Source organism: Apodemus sylvaticus, chromosome 21 (assembly GCF_947179515.1).
Source record: "Apodemus sylvaticus chromosome 21, mApoSyl1.1, whole genome shotgun sequence".
Taxonomy (NCBI): Eukaryota; Metazoa; Chordata; class Mammalia; order Rodentia; family Muridae; genus Apodemus; species Apodemus sylvaticus.
In genome coordinates, this window is record NC_067492.1 from 62,239,364 (window position 1) to 62,254,889 (window position 15,526).

At 37.4% G+C, this 15,526-nt stretch overlaps 1 protein-coding gene across 1 annotated transcript in view; it reads left to right on the forward strand.

Annotated features, from left to right (window-relative positions):
• Positions 1 to 14,557: 14,557 nt before the first annotated feature.
• LOC127671615 (zinc finger protein 431-like) overlaps positions 14,558 to 15,526 on the forward strand; it is a gene marked incomplete at its 3' end in the record, with an annotated part of 29,259 nt that continues 28,290 nt past the window's right edge. The window contains exon 1 of the mRNA XM_052166441.1: positions 14,558 to 14,644. Within this exon, the coding sequence (XP_052022401.1) occupies positions 14,558 to 14,644 (87 nt within the window). The remainder of the gene's footprint in view (positions 14,645 to 15,526) is intronic.

The window sequence follows — 15,526 nt, forward strand, 5'->3', positions numbered from 1 at the left end:
TCAATATATTACCTGGAAGGGCCAGAGGAAAACTGAGAAAGAGTCTGATGTGCCCTTCTGAGCCTGTGGCCTTCTGAGCTGGAACTGTGCCTCACATACCCAGGATCCTTGACGTCTCTGTATTTTGTCCCCCTGATATTCAGTTCACAAGTGAAGGAATTTTCCCATAAATCTATGAAGAATCATTGCCTTCTGATGGAAAGTGTGCACAATTAAAACCTTTCCTCCTCAAAACCGGTGTAGTTGTATTTCAGAGTCAATGTCAGGATTTGAATCTGGGTTAAATGTGGTCATTAGTCAATTCAGAGGAATTTCCTTGTGGGTGTAGTTTCATTAAGTGTCAGGTGTGGACATTAACAGGCTTGGTAGAGACAAAAGAGTGACCAACCCACTAGGATTTCTTATCTTTTTTTCCAGTAGAGGGCAGAGTGGAAGCAGGTATACATGAAAGATTGTGAGTGATCTGAGGTCACATTGAAAAGAAAGGAATAATCTGACTTAAAATATTCTGAATTGTCCACTCAGAGATAGCCTGGATATCAGGTCCCGGCAAAACAAACAAACAAACAAAAAACACTTCCCTTTAAGCCATTACTGGCTCAGAAGTTAACCTGTAAGGTTAACTGCCAGATCTAACAAATGAGGCTCATGGATACGGTCCGATGGGAAACAGCAAAATGTCTCCTTACTAAAAAAGGATGCATTGACTTCCTGAAAAATTATGTTCATAGAACAAACTGCAAGACCATAAGGGATGATACTTAAGTGTCCTCCGCATACTGATGGCTCTGTGATCACTTTCTAGCTTGGAATATGACTTAGTCACAAGTTAGATCTTCCTGGGAAATAAAATATCACTTCAAATTCCTGGGAATTCTGAAAAGGTAAAACTGCAACCCACAGTCCATTAAGATACAAAAACACTATCTTAAATCCCAGCAGATGTTGATCATGCCTGAGCACTAGTACCCACATCACCCCATCCCATAATTCTTCTGTCCCTTCTCCTCAGGGCAGTGTGAGGACCCTGGTTATCTCCATCCCCAACCAGTGGCACTTCAAGTCTATGAGAGGCTGGGTGCTTCCTATCCCTCTAATTCCAGACAAGGCAGCCCAGCTAGTAGAACATATCTCACTTACAAGCAACAGCTTTTGGGTGAGCACACCCACAACACACATACACTCAGATGTCCAGGACCCATGTGAAGGTTAGGCAGCACATCTGCTACCTATAAGCAAAAAGGCCTAGCATCAGCCAGTGTATGTTCTTGGTTGGTGATTCAGACTCTGAAAGCCCTAAAGGTCCAGGTTAGTTGACTCTGTTGTTCTTTCTGTGGATTTTCTATCCCCTTCAGGACCAATAATCCTTCTTCCTATTCTTCCATTAAAAAATCCCAAGCTCCATCCACTCTTTGGCTCTGGCTGTCTGAGTCAGATGTTGGGTGGTGCCTCCCAGAGAAAAACATGCTCCTGTCTGCAAGCATCAATGAGTACCCATAATAGTGTTAGGGCTTGGTGCTTGCCCTTGGGATGAGTCTCTAGTTGGGCTGGTTATTAGTTGGCCATTCCTCACTGTCTGCTCTCTTCTCTGTGCCTGCATTACTTGTACACAGGATATATTTTGAGTTGTAGGTTTTGTGGGTAGATTGCTCCACTGGGGTTCCTGTCTGGATACAGGAGGTTGCCTCTTCAGGTTCCATATCCGCAACGTAGTGAATCACAGCTAAGGTCACCCCATTGATTTTTGGCCATCTTCCTTTGGCCATGTAAAAGCTTCCTCACCTCTGTCAGGTGCAGATTTCCACTCATTTTAATGGCCACCTAGCCATTTCTCTTGTCCTCCCGGCACCTGAACCTGAATACCCTATTCTCCTGTACATCTCCTTCCCTTCCAGTTCTCTTCCTCTATCTGTCTATTATGACTATTCTATTCCCACTTCTGTGGGAGATTCAAGCTTTCTTGTTGGGCATTCTTTCTTGTTTAGCTTCTTTCAGTTTCGAATATAATATGATACCTGTATTTTATGGCTAATATCTACTTATAAGTGAGTGACATATATGACCGACATTTTGGGACTGGGTTGCTGTACTCAGAATAATATTCTCAAATTTCATCCCTTTGCCTGAAAAATTCATGATGTCTTGGTTTTTGACAGTATTCCATTGTGTAGATATACTCCATTTTCTTTATCTGTTCTTCAGGTGACGGATGTCTAAGTTGTTTCCAGTTTCTGGCTATTACAAATAAAGCTGCTATGAACATGATGGAGCAAGTGTCTGTTTGAGGTGTTGGAACCTCATTTGGTTCAACCTCATTTGCCCAGGAGTGATACAGCTGAGTCTTAAGGCAGAAATAGTCCCAATTATCAGAGAAAATGCCAAATTGATTTCCAAATTGATTCTAAAAGTTTGCACTCCCACCAGCAGTGGAGGAATCTTCCCATTGCCCCACATCTGCTCTAGCATGTGCTGTCCCTTCCGCTTTTGATCTTAGCTACTCTGTGGATGTAAAATGGAACCTCAGAGTGTCTTGATTTTCATTTAATCTCATGATTAAGGAACTTGAGTATTTCTTCAAGTATTTCCTTAGAAAATCTGTTTACTTCTGCACCCTAACCCCAATTTCTTGTTGAATTCTTTGGATTGTTGTTGCCTAACTTCTTGAGTTTTTTGTAAATTTTTGATATTAGTCCTATGTAAGATGTAGGCTTAGTGAAAATACTTTCCCAATCTGTGGGCTGTTGATTTGTCCTATTGAAAGTGTGCTTTGTCTTACAAAAGCTTGTCAGTTTCATGAGGTTCCTTTTATCAATTGTTGATCTTAGAGCCTGAACCATTGGTGTTCTGTTCAGGGGTGTGTCTCTTGTAGCAATGCATTCAAGTGTATTTCCCACCTTCTCTTCTATGAGATTTAGTGCATCCGATTTCATATTGAAATTCTTGATGCAATTGAACTTTAGTTTTGTGCATGGTGATAAGTATGGATCTATTTTTATTCCTCTACATGTAGACAGCCAGTTAGTCCAGCACCATTTGAGGTATCTTTCATGTTTCCATTGTATGGTTTTGGCTTCTTTATCAACTATCAAGTGTCCATAGATGTGTGGGTTTATTTCTTGGTTTTCCATTCAAATCCATTGATCAATGTGTCTGTTTATGCACCAATACCAAGCAGTTTTTATTACTATTACTCTGTAGTACTGATTGACATCAGGGACTGTGATTTCTCCCAATGCTCTTTTATTGTTCAGGACAGTTTTCACTATCCTGGGTTTTTTGTTTTTTCATATGAAGTTGAGAATTGATCTTTCAAGGTCTGAAAAAATAATTGAGGTGGAATTTTGATGGGGATTACATTAAATCTGTAGTTTGCTTTTTATAAAATGGCCAGTTTCACTAGGTTAGCCCTATGTATCCATGAGCATGATACACCATTCCATCTCCTGATATCGTCTTCAACTTCTTTCTTCAGGGACTTGAAGTTCTTGTCATACAGATCTTTTACCTGCTTGGTTAAAGTCCCAAGATATTTCTTTCTAGGACCATTTATTAGCTGCTGCCTTGTTTGAGCAAATTTGTATCCAGTTACCTTTATGGTGTTATCAGCTGTAGGAGTTCTTTGGTCGAATTGTTGGGGTTGCTTCTGTATTCTATCACATCCTCCACAAATAGCAATATTTTGATTTCTTCCTTTCCATGTTGTATCCACTTGAACTACTTTTGTTGTGTAATTGCTCTGGCTAGAATTCCAAGTACTACTTTGAATAGAGACAGGGTGGGCAGCCTTGCCTTGTTCTTGATTTTAGTAGAAAAGCTTAAATTTCTCTGCATTTAGTTTGAGTTTGGCTATTGGCTTTCTGTATATTGCTTTGATTGCGTTAGGTATATGCCCTGTATACCTGATGTTTTTAATGTCATTAAAATGTAGGGGTATCAGATATTATTAAAGGTTTTTTCAGAATCTAATGAGATAATCCTGTGGGTTTTTTCAGTTTAGTTATACGGTGGATTACTTTGATGGATTTTCTTATACTGAATCATCCATGCATCCCTGAAATGAAGCCTACTTGATCTTGATGGATAATTTCTTTGGTGTGTTCCTGGATTCAGTTTGTGAGAATTTTTATTTAGTATTTCTGTATCAATGTTCATAAAATAAATCGGCCATACATTTTCTTTCTGGGTTGCGAGTTTATATAGTTTAGGTATCTGGGTCACTGTGGATTCATACAATGAGTTTGAAAATGTCCCTTCTATTTTTATTCTGTGGAATAGTTTGAGGAGTACTGGAATTATCTCTTCTTGGAAAGTCTGGTTGAATTCTGCACCAAAACCATCTGGCCTTGGGCCTTTTTTGGCTGGGAGACTGATAATGACTGCTTCTCTTTCCTTAGGGGTTTTGGTCTATGTAAAGAGCTTGTCTGATCTTGATTTAACTTTGGTTAGTAGTAACTGTTTAGAACATAGTCCATTTTGCTAAGCTTTTCCAATTTTGTGGAGTACAGGTTTTTGAAGTAAGACCTAATGATTCTTTGACCTTCCTCACTGTCAGCTGTCAGGCCTCCCTTTTAATTTTGGATGTTGTTTTGGATCTCTTTGGTAATTTGACTAAGGTTTGTCTATTTTGTTGAGTTTCTCAAAGAACCACCACTTGGTTTGGTTGATTCTCTGCATTGTTTTCTTTATTTTTAACTGCTTCCTTTCTTTCAACCCCAATTTTGATTATTTCCTGCCTTCTACTCCTCTTTGGGGTGCTTGATTCTTCCTATTTTTCCCTAGAACTTTCAGGTGTTTTATTGTGATGGCTATTTCAGGCTGTCAACTTGACTATGTGTGAAATGAAGGATAATCCAGAAGTGGAGGGCACATCTGTGATCCAATCTTGAGGCTGGAAGGCATAGGCTTTTGATCTAGATTTTAGTAGGAAGATCTTGATGCAGAGTGGCTAAGCAAAGCTTAGCCCCAGGCAAAGTGGTCCATGTATTTAATTCTGGGAGACTTAGACAATAAGATCTCTGAGTTCAAAGTCAACCTGGGACAAAGCAAGTTCCAGATCCAAGCCTGGTTGGACACACCTTTAATCTGAGCCACACCTCCTGCTGGAGGCCTATATAAGGACAGTGGGGAAAGGAGGACACACTCTCTGCCGGCTTGCACTGACTTGCCAACACATGTGTTGCAACCTACCTCTTCAGGGTTCTAGCTTGCACAGAATATCAACTGGAACTACTAGACCATTGGACTTCCCATTCTCAGTTGCCAATTGTTGGGTTGTTTGGATTGCAGACAAAGTCATTACAAGCAATTACCTTCATTTATAGAGACATTCCATAAGCTCTGTGACTCTAGAGAATCCTAACTAATAAGACTTATATGTCGCCGATATGAGAACTTTTTACTTTCTTTATGTAGGCATTATACTATGAACTTAGGACTATTTTCATTGTGTCTCATATAAATGTGCCTTCATTTTAATTGCATTCTAGAAGGAATTGAATTTCTTCCTTTATTTCTTCCCTGACCCAGAGATCAGTGAGCAGAGATTTGTGTAGACTTTCTGTTTGTTGTTTCTGTTGTTGTTGCAGGGCAGACTAACCCATGGTGCTCTGACAAGGTACAAGGTGTCATTTCAATTTTCTGGTATCTGTGGATTTGGATCCATTATATTGTCAATATTGGAGACGGATCCCTGAGGTGATGAGAAGAAGGTCTCTTCCTCTGTGTTTGCCATTGAGCTACATCCACAGTCACTGAAATGCCATTCAGTCTTTGAATACAGGCAAAATACACAAGGCAGATATCATAAAACATATATCAGTTGAAAGTATGATAAATTTATCTCTATAGATTTAGCAGCCTCACCTGTTGATACTAGTAATATATAGGGTAAATCAGCCACCACTTCTGAGGTAAATATATTAAATACATATTACAAGGAGAAACATACAAGATATAATATAACAGATACATATATGTTAATTATCTTTTCAAATTTTCTCAGATTATAATCTGGAGAAAGTCACCTGCTGTCTTAGTCAGGGTTTCTATTCCTGCACAAACATCATGAGCAAGAAGCAAGTTGGGGAGGAAAGGGTTTATTGAGCTTACACTTCCATGTTTCATTTCATCACTAAAGGAAGTCAGGACTGGAACTTGAGCAGGTCAGGAAGCAGGACCAGCCCAAAGGTGGTACCACCCACAAAGGGCCCTCACCACTTGATCACTAATTGAAAAAATGCTCCACAGCTGGATCTCATGGAGGCACTTCCCCAAATGAAACTCCTTTCTCTGTGATAACTCCAGCCTGTGTCAAGTTGACACACGAAACTAGCCAGTACAATTGACCCCTTGTCAACTTGACACACAAACACATCATTATTAAGCCTCAACCCTTACTTTCTTATTCATCCCCAAGATCTAAATTACTTTAAATGTCCCACAGTCTTTACATATTAAAAGTTCAGTCACCTTAAAATATCCAATATCTTTAAAATTCAAAGTCTTTTAAAAATTCAAAATCTCTCAACTGTGGGCTCCACTAAAATACTTTCTTCCTTCAAGAGGAAAACATATCAGGGCACAGTCACAACCAAAAGCAAAAATCAAACTCCAATATTTCAATGTTTGGGATCCAACTCATGATCTTCTGGGCTCCTCCAAGGGCTTGGGTCACTTCTTCAGCTCTGCCCTTTGTAGCACACAGCTTGTCTTCTAGGCTCCAGCTGCCTGTACTCCACTGCTGCTGCTGCTGTTCTTGGTGGTCATCACATGGTACTGGCATCTCCAAAACCCTGCTAACTTCCACTGTAATTAGGCTTTACCAATAGCCTCTCATAGGCTCTCATCAGGGTGACAAGCCTCTGCTCCTATGCATGACACCTTCAAGTCCTAGGCCATCAATTGCAACTGAGGCTGCGCTTTCACCAATGGCCTCCCGTGGCCTCTCACTGTGCCAAGAGCCTCAGCTGCTCTACATGATCGCTTCATGCCTTCAAAATCAGTACCATCTGTGTGACTCTTACACAGTACCAAGTCTAGCCACAGCACAAAATACACTGAGGGTCTTCTTATGGACGTCCTGTTTTTTAAGAGGCATTCAATCTTTTCCCCAACTCTGAAAAAAGAACCCCTGTGTTCTTTCCAATGTTAGGCTGTGGGTCTCTACATTTGTTTCAGTCTGGTGCTGGGTGGAGACTCTCAGAGGACAATTATGCTAAGCTACTCTCTGGAATTATAAGAAAATATATCCTCAGTAATGTCAGGGATTGGTGCTTGCCCATGGAATGGGTCTCAAATTGGGCAGGGTATTGTTATGCCATTTCCTCATTCTCTGCTCCATCTTTTCAACTGCATTTCTAGTAAACAGGCAAAATTTTTGGTGGAAAGGTTTTTGCTTCAGTTGTTGTCTTAACTCCCCACTGTGTGTCCTTTCTGTCTGCAGGATGTGGCCTCTTCAGGGTCCATATCTCATTACCATGCATTTATGCTAAGATTACCTACATAGACTCCTTGGTGCCCCCAATTTAACATCTCTGGCACAACCTAAAGATACCCCTCCCTTTTATTCCCACCCGCTGCAGATTTCAATACATTTTCCTGGCTTCTGGTCCTCTCTATTCTCATGCCATACCTGTTCCTGTTCTCTCTCCCTTCCCTTTTTTTTCCAGACAGGGTTTCTCTGTATAGTCCTGGCTGTCTTGGAACTCACTCTGTAGACCAGGCTGGCCTCGAACTCAGCAGTCTGCCTGTCTCTGCCTCCCAAGTGCTGGGATTAAAGGCATGTGACACCACCACCCAGCTTCCCCTTCCCCTTTATAATCTGCTCTCTTATGCAGTTCTCACTCTGCCATCTGATTCTTATGACTGTTTTATTTCCCCCTTATGAGATTTATCCATGCTTATTTGGTTCTTCCTTCTTGTTTAGCTTCTTTTGGCCAATGGAGAGTAGTATTGATATCCTGTACTTTATGTTTAATAATTCACTTGTAAGTGAATACATACATGCTTTTCCATTTGGGTCTGGATTATCTCAGTCTGGATGATAGTCTAGTTGTATCCATGTATTAGATGCCTTTAACAGCTCTACAAAATTAACTGCAGGTGGATCTTACACAAAGTGTTAAATACTGAGTGAAAAACTTGTATGAGAATCAAGAGAAAGTAGAGCTGTCCATGTTTGGAATCCTGCCCATGACATTTCTACAAGCAAGCCCCTGGTCCAAATGATTTGAGCAGATTCAGTCCTGGTATTGAAGTTATTCAGAGGTCACCACCTGATGTACCAAATATGGAGCATCACAAGGGACCTCACAGATGGCCACATCTGGCTACATCTGACTGATGCTTCCCATCCACCACCAGGAAGGACCCACCACCCCAGCTCCACTGCTCACGTATGTTCTCATTATGGGCAGAGACCTTGTGCTCAACATTTCTCAAAAACAGAACTTTCTTGAGGTCACCACACAGCACCCAAGAGCAGCACTCAATGCAAGACACAGAGAACCATTCAAGCCTCCTAAGCCAAAACAAACTTCAATATATTTGTGAAAAAAAATGAAGAAATATATAAATACATGTTCAAATTAAAGGTTTTCATGTATAATAAAACAGAATAAATGGTAGACATATTAAACAGTTCTAGAATAATTGAAGAAGAAAGTACAAACATTTTCTGATAAAATTCATTTACATAGAAAATATTATTGATAAAATTGAAGATCGGTATACAAAAATTAAATAAATACCAAGAAAAAGTGTTAAAATTGAAAAATTTAATGAACAGTAAATATGGTAAAATGGTTAACATAGAAATATATCTATACTAAGTGAACAAGCACATAGAAAATATTCTGATAAAATTTGATGGAAAATATTTCTGATAAAAATAGAATTATATTAAAAAGTTAAATTATAATTCATGGAAATAATACAATTAAAATAAATGGTAGACATAGAAAACATCTAAACTAGTTAAAGAGTTAAGTAGATACATTTTCAGATAAAAATGAAGATTTTGATGGAAGATTTTTGTCATATTTTTGAAGAAATATATATACAAATGTGGTAAAATTGAATATTTTCATGGGAAATGACTCAGATAAAGAGGTAGACGCAAAAACATCTAAAATATTGTAAAAAGTCATAGAAATATTTTCTGATATAATTGAAAATGTTCATAGAAAATATTTCTCATAAATTTGGAAAAATACATAGAAAGTGTTAAAATCGAAGAGTTTGTTAGAAAATATTTGTAAAAATGTAAACATAGGACATTTACTTTTACTAAATGTCCAAGAACACAGAAAAACATGGTGATTAAACTGAAGGTTTTGATGGAAATTATTTCTCATAAAATTAAAGAAGTATAGAAAAGTGTTAAAATGAAAGATTAACGTGGAAAATATTATTGATAAAATTGAGGAAAGGAATAGAAAATGTGTCAAAATTGAAGAATATGGTGAAAAATAATAGTGGTTAAATAAACCTATGGAAAATTTACCTGTACTAATTCACAAAGCACATAGAATAAATTTCTGGTAAACTTAAATTTTTTTTTTAATTTTTTATTTGGCATATTTTTATTTACATTTCAAATGTTGTCCACTTTCCTGGTTCACCCCTCTCCCCAGAAAATACCATGAGCCATCTCTCCTTCCCTAATCAACCCTCCCCGACGTCCCTGGCCTTTCATTCCTCTACACTAAGGCATCAAGTCTTTGCAGGACCAGGGGCCTCTACCCCATTTGATGTCTAACAAGTTCATCCTCTGTTGCTGATGTTTCTGGGGCCATGGGTAACTAAATCCCTGTGTACTCTTTGGTTGATGGTTTTGTCCCTGGGTGCTCTGGGGGTACTGTGTGACTCATATTGTTTTCCTCCTGTGGCGCTGCAAACCCCTTCAGCTCCTTGGGTCCTTTCTCTAGCTCCCCCATGGGGGACCCTGTGCTCAGTTCAATGGCTGGCTGACAGTGTCCCCCTCTGTGTTTGTCATGCACTAGCAGAGCCTCCCAGGTGACAGCTGTATCCGGCTCCTGTCAGCCAGCACTTGTGGGCATCCACAATAGTGTCTGGGTTTTGTATCTGTATACAGGAGACATCCCTGGGCGGGGCAGTCTCTGGATGGTCTTTCCCTCAGACTCTGCTCAAACTTTTGTCCCTGTATCTCATTCTGTGGATATTTTTTCCCATTCAACAAAGGACCCAAGGAGCCATACTTTCTTCGTCCTATGTATTAGACGATATCATTTGTTATGTGAATTGTGTCTTGGGTATTCCACACATCTAGGCTTTTCTATCAAAATCTTCAATTTCATCAATTTTTTCTATGTCCTTAGACAAATAGTATAGGTATATTTTCTATGTAAACTCTTTTACCATTTTGATTTTCCAACTAATTCTTCAATTTTAACTCTTATATTTTTATGTACCCAATTTCATCTGAATAATTTCCCATGAAAAATTTCAACCTAACCCTTCTTCTCTGTATATCATCAAAATTTATCAGAAATATTTTCCATGAGAATCACCAATTTTATCAGAAAGCTTTTGTATGTGCTTGATCATTTAGTAAAGATACATTTTCTGTTTTTCTTTTTACCACTATGATTTTCCAACCAATTCTTCAGTTTTAAGACATTATTTTTCAATTTATTCCTAAAATTTTGAATTTCCCTATTCACTCACTTTAGATAAGTTTTCTTTGTCATCTTTTAATGTTTCATTTTCAATGCCAAATCTCAATTTGAAACAATTTTTCTATATATTTCTTTGATTTTATCAGAAATATTTTCCATGAAAGCTATGAATATAATTAAAAATATTTTAATATGGCTTGGCAGTTAGTTTTGATGTGTTTTCTATGTGTACAATTTCATGTGTATTGTTTTCCATCAAATTCTTCAATTTTAACACATATTTTATATATTTCTCCAATTTCATCAAAAAGATTTTCTATGAAAACCTTTGATTTTCTTTTCAGAAAATTTTCTACTTACTTTTTCAATTTGTAAAGGTTTTCACTGCTTACCATTTTACAAGTGTCAATTTCTATAAAAATCTTCAATTTTAACATTTTTTCTATGTATTTCTTCAATTTTATCAGATATTTTCCATATCTCCTATTTTAATCTCTAAATTGTTCTACAAGCTTTGTCAGTTTGCATTAACACATATGCTATTATGACCATATTATGTGGAAATTATTTTCCATCCAAAATTTTAATTTCGACCCCCTTTTTCTATATATTTCCTCCATTTTTTCAAAAATGTTTTTCCATGTAAATTTTCAATTTATTCAAAATTTTCAGTGTGAGTATTCATTTAGTTTAGGAATGTTTTCTAGTTCCATCTGTTTTAATTTGGATTCCAAGTTTCAATATTAACCTATTTTTCTATATATTCATTCAATTTTATCAAAACAATTTTTCCATGAAAATCTTCAATTTCATCTGAATATTTTACTACATGTAGTATCAATTAGTTTTTATATAATAACTATATATACACCTAAATATACATTATTTTTATTGAATTCTTCACTGTAAAACTTTTTCTTATCTATTTCTTAAATTTTACCAGATATTTTCCATGAAATCTTTAATTTAATCAGAAAAGTTTTCTACATTGCTTGTCAGTTAGTATAGATACATTTTCTATTAGTACTATTTTATCTATATTATTTTCTATCCAATTCTTCAATTTGACATGTCTTTCTTTATATTTCTTCAATTCTTTCTGAAATAATTTCCAGAAAAATCTGGAATATTATCAGAAATATTTTCTACATGTTTTGGCAGTTAGTATTGATACATTTTCTACTACTAGCATTTTGACTATATCATTTTCCTTTGAATTCTTCTATTTTAAGACTTTATAATTTATAATTCCTTTTAATTATTTTAAAATGTTTTTCATGTCAACCAATTAACTGTAATATTTTCCATCCTCAACTGCTCCTGACCGTGGTTAGTGAGTTAGACGTCAGACTGTAAGTCATACAGAAATTCCCTGAGTAGATAGAGACTACCCAAAGTAAATAATAGTAATAATATATAAAATAAATAATTAATACATAATACATGATAATATACAATAACCAATAATAAATAGTAAATAATAAATGAAGATAATAAATAGTACATGATAAATAATAACTTATGATAACTAATAGATGATGAATATATTTAATAATTATAATAAATAAATAAATCATAAATAAATAAATTTCCCTGAGGAAATGCTGACTCAGGAAAACCCTGACAAATACAAGCACTGTAATGGGACAGTGGGGCACTATGAACAGACAGTAGGGCACTGTGATGGGACTGTGCGTCACTGTGATGGGACAGCGGGGCACTGTGATGGGACAGTGGGACACTGTGATGAAGTCATCAGTCACAGGGTGGTGTCAGGTGCTGCTACAGGCATTCTGCCAGGCAGGACCTGCAGCTGCCAGCATGGGCAGCAACTCTATGTTCAACATGTCTCAAAAATAGAGCTTACTTGAGGTTCCCTTACAGCACCTCAAATTTATTAGGAGTATTTTCCATGTAAATCTCCAATTTTATCAAAATTTTCTAATTCTTTCTTTATTTAATTTAGAAATATTTTTATTTCTATCCTTTTAGAAGCATCCCTTTCCTTGTAAATCTTCACATTTCACACTTTCTTCTATGTATTTCTTCAATTGTATCAGGAATATATTCCATGAAAATCTTCCCTTATATATCAATTTTTTTCTATATCCTTGGTCATTTAGTAAATAGAAAATTGTCTAAGTTGTTTTAACATTATTTTCCAATAAATTTTTAATTTTAACACATTTTTCTATATATTTCTTCAATTTTATCAGAAATGTTTTACATGTAAACTCTCAATTTTATCAGAAAATATTTGTACTTCTTTTCCAATCGTTTTAGGAGTTTTTCTGTCTACCATTTATCTGTATTATTTTTCAATTAAAACATTCAATATTTCAAGTTCCACTTCATTTTTTATAAATATTTTCACTAAATGTTTCTACTACCCTTTTCAATTAGTTTAGACATATTTTATATGTCTAAGGTTTTATCTGTATTATTTTTCTGATATCTTGATATTTAATACATTTCCTGCATATTACTACAATTGTATTAGAAATATTTTCCATCTAAATCTTCAATATTTTCAAATTTTTTTCTAGGTCCTTGGACAGTGTTCTTGGTATATTTTCTATGCTTACTATTTTACTATTATTGTTTTCCAACTAATTCTTCAATTTTAACTCACATACATATATTTCTTCAACATTACTATGAATATTAGTTAAGAATAACTTTGATTTTATTAGAAAATATTTCTATTTAATTTTTAAATTACTTAGAGATGTTTTTATGTACACAATATTATCTGAATAATTTTCCATGAAAATCTTCAATTTAACACTACTTTTCTATATATTGCTTCAATTTTATCAGAAACCTTTTCCAGGAAAAATCATCAATTTTATCAGAAAATGTTTGTATGTGCTTGATTTAGTAAAGATAATTTATCTTTTACCATTATTATTTTCCAACAGATTCTTCAAATTTAACACTTTGTTTTTCAATTCATTCCTAAAATTGAATTTGCCTACACATTTAGTTTTCTTTGTCAACTTTTTATGTGAATTTATTTTCAATGCCAAATCTCAATTTGAAATAAATTTTCTGTATATTTTTCAATTTTATAAGAAATATTTTCCATGAAACCATCAATTTGATTAGAAATTTTTACCTGGTTTGTTAGTCAGTTTTAATGTATTATCTATGTGTACGATTTCATATGTATTGTTGTACATCAAATTCTTCAATTTTAACACACACATTTATATAGTTCTTCAAAATCAGTGAGATTGTCACATTGGCATCCCCTGTCCATCACCAGGCAACCACTGGCCCCGCCCTTGACGTCATGCCAACACTGCCCCTCTGCCTTCTATCACAGATACGGGCAGGAGCCATGTTGGTGTCCTTTTCTATGATCAGGAGACCTCTGGCCCTGCCCCCTGGCGTCACCCGGAGCCCAGGGTTCTCCCCTGATCCATTAGTAACAGCACAAGGCAGGCACTATGTGGTGTCCCCATCCATTACTCAGGGATACTTGTTCCTGCCCCTGATGTCATTCAGATCACCAGCCCCACCCCTCGTCCCTCCATCTCTGCCCTGGTTGGTGCTATGTTGGCGTCCCTCTCCATAACCAGATAACCGCTGGCCTTGCCCCTGACATCACACCGTCTCCGCCCCGCATCCTGCCTCTGGAATGATGTCATTTCTGTCTTTCATTTTTATGAATGAAAGTGGGCCAGGAATTTGAAAGTTCCTGTTGGTCAGTGGTGTGGCAGAGGCTGGAGAGAGGTGAGCATGCACTTTTAGCAACTGCTGGGTTTGCCAAGCTTCCTGGGTGCAGAATGGCCTTGTGCGGAATCACTGGGCACTGAACCTGGGAGTGGGTCCGCAGTGTGGCACAGGCGGGAGGGAGGTGAGCACATCCTTTTATTGACTGCTGGGATTGCCAAGCTTCCCTGTGCAGGTGCGGAATGGCCGGGCAGAGAATGGCAGGACGGGACCGCATTCGCATGAGCATTCGGATGAAGACAGTTCTCCAGTCTGTGGGTGTCTGTGAGGTCTGGAGTCACTCCGCGCTATCCTCCTATCATCTCTGCAGACTCGGTCTGTGAGTTTGGAGAGGCCAGGCAAGGCACAGGCTTCCCACTCTGGAAAGTTTGCAGCAGGGTGGGGTGTAAACCCTTTCTGTGCTCTGGGCTGGGACAGTGGCCTCCTGGCACGACCCTTCTGTGGGAACAGAAGCTGAGCCTGGCCACCCTGGATCGCGGGGCAGTGAGCCCGGCCCTGGCTTCTGCATGTGAGCTGGTGAGACAGGTAGGGAATTCACAGGACAATAAACTGAATCTGGTTCCTTAAAGAGACAGGCCGGGCTATGAAACCGCAAAGACCTGGTAGAGTTTATAGAGGTCTGGGCTGGCGCTTTCCCAAGAAACATAAATAATCAAGTTGGAGCAGGCTGTGGTCAAGGGCTGTGGCATGGGTGGGGCTAGGTCCCAGACTAAGTAATTTTTGTTTTCTTTAGTTTTGTTAATTATTTTTGTTATGGTTTTTAAATATTGCTTTACTTTAGATGTATAGTGTTTTGATTATTGTGCAGCAATGGGACTTTTTCTCACTCTGTTTGGTATTTGGATTTTTTTTTTTTTTACACTAACAGGCACCTTCTTTAAAAATTTTTCATTTATGATTTTATTGGAAATGTTTTCTAGACATTTGTGCTGATTGATCTTCTTCACGCTCGCCCTCACCCTCTCTTTCTCCTTCTGAGGTGTTTCCTGTAACTGTCCAGCTTGAATGGTTCTCTGTGTCCTGCTCTGAGCTCTGCTGTTGGGTGCTGTGAGGGGACCTCAGGGATACTCTGAAATAAAGACATGGTAGGTACAGGATATCTGCACACAATGGTCAAGAGCTGTGTTGGAGGATCCTCTATAGGGTTGAAT